Source organism: Cicer arietinum, chromosome 3 (genome assembly GCF_000331145.2).
Source record: "Cicer arietinum cultivar CDC Frontier isolate Library 1 chromosome 3, Cicar.CDCFrontier_v2.0, whole genome shotgun sequence".
NCBI classification, from domain to species: Eukaryota; Viridiplantae; Streptophyta; class Magnoliopsida; order Fabales; family Fabaceae; genus Cicer; species Cicer arietinum.
This window is the reverse complement of record NC_021162.2, coordinates 58,072,252-58,078,691: the sequence shown is the minus strand read 5'-3', so window position 1 is coordinate 58,078,691 and position 6,440 is coordinate 58,072,252. Positions and strand designations below refer to the sequence as shown.

Genomic DNA, 6,440 nt, shown 5'->3' with positions numbered 1-6,440 from the left:
TGTGTGTGTGTGTGTGTGTGCGCGCGCGCGTGTGCGTGTGGGTGTGTTAGCTCTTTGAGTCTCGAAAAGGAATCGAGACCGTTGGCACCGAGTAAGCGGCGGGGAGAACTCTGATATATTAATGTTGTTGTGGTGATTAAAGAAAAATGATTTTTCTTAGTTTATGCATTTCCAAAAACATTTGTTATGATTGATGATCAGGAATGTATACATGTGGTTATCAAATATTTGAACTGGTGTTTTAAGGAAAGTTAGTGAATAGTTATTTCAAGTTTTTATATGTATATTTTCAATTTTTTAAAAAAAAAGTTTGTATAATTTTAATTAAAGTTTTAAGTTTATCAAGTAAAGGTTAAAGTCTTGAGTTAGAATTTCATTTTTTTTTTAAAGATTCCAAGTTTCATGAATTAAAATACAAGCTTTCTTGATAAAAAAAGAAAAATAAAATATTTAATATATTTTGAAAGGAATGAAACTATTTCAAAGATTTATAACCTTGAAACTAGAAAAAATATTTATTGATATCTTTTGTGTGGTTATGTATTTATATGAAACGGAAAAAAAAATGAGTTATGGCAAATTTGAGAAAAATTTGTGGTTGTTATGAAAAAATTTGAGAAAAATAATTTAAAACGTTTCGAAAAATTGTTATTGAATTCACTGAAAAATGAAAGGATGTTAATTTCTAAAAATATATTTTATATGTTGAAAGTATGTTGTGGTTAATAATATTATTAGTCCTTACTCATTGTAAACTATTTTAGTAAAATATACTATAAGGGGGTTATGAGTAAGAAATGATTTGTAAGGTAGTTAAAGTTTCCGGGATTAATTTGACTAAGTCAGACACTATTTTCTTAAAGGTGTCGGCACGAATGAGATTTTTCGATGTGTTTGATTGTGGTAGTGATAACTGGTTAAAAAGCTATAACTAAGGTAATAGCTCATTCCAAATTTTTAGTTTACACATAGGGACCTTATATATGTGATTTATGTGATGATTAATATTGATGCGATGATGCCTTCTTGAGTGATAATACGTGTTGCTATATGTTATGAATTTTATTGAGAATAATATGTCTTGAGTATGCTCTATGAAAAGTATGAAAAATTATTAGTGTATAATGAGTATTAAAAGGGGAGTCTTTTAATAGCTACATTTACATAATGAATGTTGGTGAAAGAGTCAGAGTATGCTCATGCATATCATAATTAGTGGTGACCATGGTGGGCAACGAAGTTAGTGGTGACTGTGATGGGCCACAAGATGGTGCCATGAATTGATTGATACATCTTATCCTTACAAGGATTTATTTATCGTGTAGGTATGTGAGTCGTGTTTGTTATAATATGATATTTGTATATACATACTCTGTTATTGTTTGTTATCATGTCGTAATTTCTAAGTGTTATTGCTTGTCTTGATGATATAATTGGTAAATGTTATTTGTTAATTTCAGTTGGTGACCCTTTACATAATTGTGGAAATCAGGATTTGCCCTCAAATGATACACGAGTTCGTTCCATCAACTGTTACCTTGATGACGGAAACATCGTTAGACTTCCCTGACCGACATTCGCCGACTGCTTGGGTATACGACCCCTATCTCAAGCAGGGCTACTTATATGGGGAGGGTAGTGAGGACAAGTAGGAGAGATGTGCAATATATATCGTGGGTGGATCTGACTTCTGAGGAGACTGATCCTTCTATGACTGAAGATGAGGAGGAAGTTACTTTGAGGAGAAATATTGCGTCAGAAGGAACTTGTGCAGTGTATGGAGGTCACCCTTATTATTGTAGTTGCTAGTGGATGATCAAATTAGTTTTTGTTGTATAGGGTCTTAGTGTTTTTCTTTTGGTGGTTGTACTTATTTTGTTTTGGGATGACTGTACCTATGATAGTCTATGACAGTTGACTTTTGTTTGGTGTGTTAATGTTCCGTTTTTTTTTACGTGATCATGGAAGAGATAACATTCTTGGAGCAGTACTTATGTGCAAGTGTCTGTCGAAAATACCTCAGGAGTATGAACGATGTCTGATAGGTCTCATAGCCCCGATGTATTTTCTATTTGTATACTTTGGATTATCGTCTCAAAAACTATTTTAGCTGGTTTGTATATAAGATATAATTAGTTATGATTCTTGTTATTTTGTATTATGACATATTATTTTATTAAATTATTTTTTAAAAAAAAATAAATAAATTTACACTGTTAAAAATTGGGGTTTTACAATATTTAACTCAGTATTAATAATATGAGACTTAATCGCTCATATTTAAACCCAAAACATTAGTATCTCATTCAAATGTTTCTTACTTGATTTTCTGTTTTTATATAATATACATTTTTTTTTCTTTATCAAACTAAAACTGTTAAAATTTTGTGGTATTGCATTTGTTTTCTGTATCAAATCAATTCATTAAAATATCTCGTATCTTATTCAAAGAGAGTTTTATTAACTTATTAAAATATAAAAATAGAGTTTTATTAGAAATTAAAAATATAAATGTAAAATTATGTATAATAAATTCATATAAAAGGTATAAATACATGAATTAAATATATTTTTAGTTCTTATAAATTTTTTATAAAAAAAATAATATTTTCAAAAAAATTCTTCAACATTTAATCTCTACAATATTTTTATTAAGTTTTAGTATTTATGGTTAAGTCAATTCATTCGTGTCCTCTAAAATTTTAAATTATTTTTTTCAAACATATATATAATATTAAAAAAAATTCTCAAATTTTTTTTTCCAATAAGAAATTAATTAAATATTAATTATTAAACGTAAAAAATTTGATAAATCACAATAATGGAAAATCTCAATCTAACAATTGAATTTTGTGTTCAATTTTTGCATAGACTTTTATTATAATAAATAAAGTGTATTTGTAAACATTTATATAAAGCCACGCGAGGACTAAAAGTCAAAAAATGTTTTTTATAGACTGATGAGTCTTTGAAAATAAAAGTAATTTACAATGTAAGTGTTTACTTATTTATATAAAAAAATAAAAACCAAATATACAAATTTTCAAATTAAAAATTGAATATATTAATAAAAATAAAAATATCCTATTTTTTTACTTAATCTCTCTATTTATGATCAAAAAAGAAATACAAGTAGGATGGTAAAATTGATTGAGTCCGCAGTCAAGTTAATCCTTTATTTTCTCTCGACTAATTTGATGTTTTTAATTTAACTATTTAAATTAGTGTGTTCTGTTTAACCCGCTAAGTAAACGGATCGGTGATGAGGCAAAACGTTGTTAAACTAATTATATCATATTTGTTCATCACTTATGTAAATGAACCTCGCATTTAATTTACATAAACATATCTTGTAACATGGGGATAGATTTTGACATATCCAAGACTTATATTAACATTATTTATTTTAAGCAGTTATAATGATGTAACAAAATTAAATAATTTAATGTATCACTTGGTCAAGTGTTTGCAATGTTTGGTTTAATACATCTGTTAAGTTACTAAGGATTACAAATTTTTTGAAGAGTTTTTTTCTTTCATTAATTGGTATCAGTAATGAGTATCTCTATAAATAGAGATACGTAGAGACAGAAAAGACAAGACAAATTTTATGTTACATGAATCAAAATTCTGTCAAAAATATTTCTGAGTCATGTTTTTTTTTTTTCCTCTAATGCACGAGAGTATATGTAAACTATCATTGATCGGTAGACATGATGTGAATGTGCAATTCACTTCAAGGATTCTAAAGTATCTTGAAGTAAATTCACAGTTAATTCGTTTGCAACACTAATATAGATTAGTGGGGGCGAATCGAATATAAAATTTAGTGTGATACACACACTTTAAAAATTATTTATGAAACCTTCAACATTATCAATTTTTCTTTTTGTTCAAAATTTACGGCATAGATCCAACACAAGACATTGTTAAGCTAATTATATCATATTTGTCTATCACTTTTCTAAATGAACCTCGCATTTAATTTAGATAAACATATCTTGTAACACGGGGTTAGCTTGAGATGTTTACATATCCAAGATTTATATTAGCATTATTTAATTTTAATATTTTGTTTAAGTTGCTTACACACAAATAATTATTTCCGTCAAGTAATTTCAAGAATGTTTTGTAATAGACATGTTTTTTTTTTCTTTAAACGTCAAACGATATAAATAAATGAATGGAGAAGTGATTAATGTTTTTTAATAAATTAATGACGAATCAATTCTAAACACTTTTGTTCGAATCTTTACTAGAGTAATGATTGACTAAATTTTATTTTTCCCTTAATCGAATTCTGAATTATTAAACCTGAAAAATCAAGACAAAAAGAATACATCAAACATTGTATTATTTTATTTAGTTATGATGTCACATTAATTTATCACAAAATTGAGATATTTCACTTTAAGTCCTGATTTCAAGTTTTGCTGATTCAACTCTGTGATGTTTTATGTTATTTTGATAAGTTCTGTGACTTGTAACAAGAAGAAGTGACTTTAATATTATAAAGTTATTTACATGACAAAGGAAAAAGGACTATATGTTGAAGTAGTGATTAAAATATGTTAATTAAGATGTAAATATTGAGCAAGAATTAATAATCTCTGTACAGATTAAATCTATAATAACTATACAACTTCATTTGAATGTATAATTGGAACACTTAAACTAAAACTAGTCTTTTTATTTTTAGTTTTTCCAAATGGAAAATCTTAATAGTTGAGTTCCTTTCCATTCCAAAACAAGTTGATTGACATTTTGCCCTTCATTTCTTATCTCATATGAACTTTCACTTCCTCTCAAAACTTCTCCAACTTCCATCAAAACATTTTTGCTCAATCCACTACCCTCTAATCCAATCTCATCTTCAATTTCACAGTCACTTTTCATCTCTTCCCATGTTTTCAACCAATCAAGAGAAGAAACACAAGGTGCCACAAACAACACTTCACAAGCAGTTCTAGCTTCTAAAAATTGAGCTGAAAATTGTGACTCAATTGATTCCAACAAAGCCTTGTAATGAACCAAATTCCCTTCAAAAAATGACTTAAAATTCAAACAATTTTTAAGTTTCTCAAATGCATCACCATCACCAAAAGTAATCATTCCCTTGATTCCAAAGTTTTTTATTAAATCCTTAGCTACCTTCAAAAACATCAAACCATTTTTTCTTTTGTTTCTTACCATTCTCATATGAGGTAGACCAATCATCAAATTGAAAGCCAAAAACTCTTTTTTCAAACCCCTTTTGTTTATTCTTTTGATCTCAAAAACCAATTCCTCCAACCCCTTCTCCTCAACCTTCAATTTCAAACCACATGATTTAGCTTGCTCATAAAGGTTCCTTTTTGTATCATCAAAATTCCATTGACTTTTTTCAAAACTTTCATCATCACACCATTTAATTGATGTCAATTTCAATGTTTTGTTCATCTTTGAAACAGCCTCCAATAAAAAAGGCCATTGAATTCCATTTCCAATACAAAAATCAATCACATGTATAACATCACAATCTTCTAACATGGCAGCCTCAAGAATTGAAGAAATAGATGCAAAGTGAGCAACTTTTCCAACTAGATTCCCTTGATAAAGTGCTTTGAAACAAGCTTCAAAGTTTTTATAGGCCTCACCTTTAAGATAATCAACATGTTTTGTAACATGTTGAGATAAATAAAATGCAAGAGTTTCAAGGGATTCACCAAGTGGAGAAGTAACTTTTTGGCTTATACACTTCAAGATAATTTCAGCTAGTTGTTTTTGTCCTTGTTCTAAGGCTTCTCCATGTGCTTCCATTAAGTGTGGAAGACTCACATGGTTTTCAATTTCCATGTTTTGTTGTGGCAAGTTTAGTGATGGTTGATTTGAGGAAAATTGTGATTTCATTGAAATTGTTGAACTTGGACTCCATGATGCATGATCACTAGGAAAATTTTGTGAAAGGAAGCTACTTTCACTTTCTTGTTGGTAACCATGATCATGAAAAATAGAATCATCAATTTGAGGAGTTAAAATGGAATCAAAAGGATCTAAATCCATGAGTGATGGAAGTTGAAAGGTTTGTTCATCAAATTCAAATTGGATATGATCATTGGTGAATATGGTTGAAGTACTATTTTCTGAAGTGGTCAATAGAGTATTGAATCCATCATCATCAACATGGTCATCTATGATGATGCCATATGATGGATCATAGTCATCAACATGGTTTGTAAAGCCATAGGACTCATGAATAATTTGATGATGATGATGATCAAAAGTTGATGATGAGTCTATGTCTTCATAGAATAGCCAGGGAGATTGAAGAATCTCTGGCTGATACATAATGATTAAATGGATTTTTAGAGGAAGATAGAGCTTTGTGGTGGAGGGATTTCATGTGTTGTTCTGTTTGACTATTTATAGGAAAAACAAATGTTGGAGAAACAATGTAAAGA

At 28.7% G+C, this 6,440-nt stretch overlaps 1 protein-coding gene across 1 annotated transcript; it reads right to left on the bottom strand.

Moving 5' to 3' along the window:
* Positions 1–4,555: 4,555 nt before the first annotated feature.
* On the bottom strand, positions 4,556–6,440 carry LOC101500718 (protein NODULATION SIGNALING PATHWAY 2-like). Its single transcript, XM_004492427.4, has one exon. It carries the CDS (start codon positions 6,325–6,327, stop codon positions 4,696–4,698), a length of 1,632 nt encoding a protein of 543 aa, XP_004492484.1. The 5' UTR covers positions 6,328–6,440; the 3' UTR covers positions 4,556–4,695.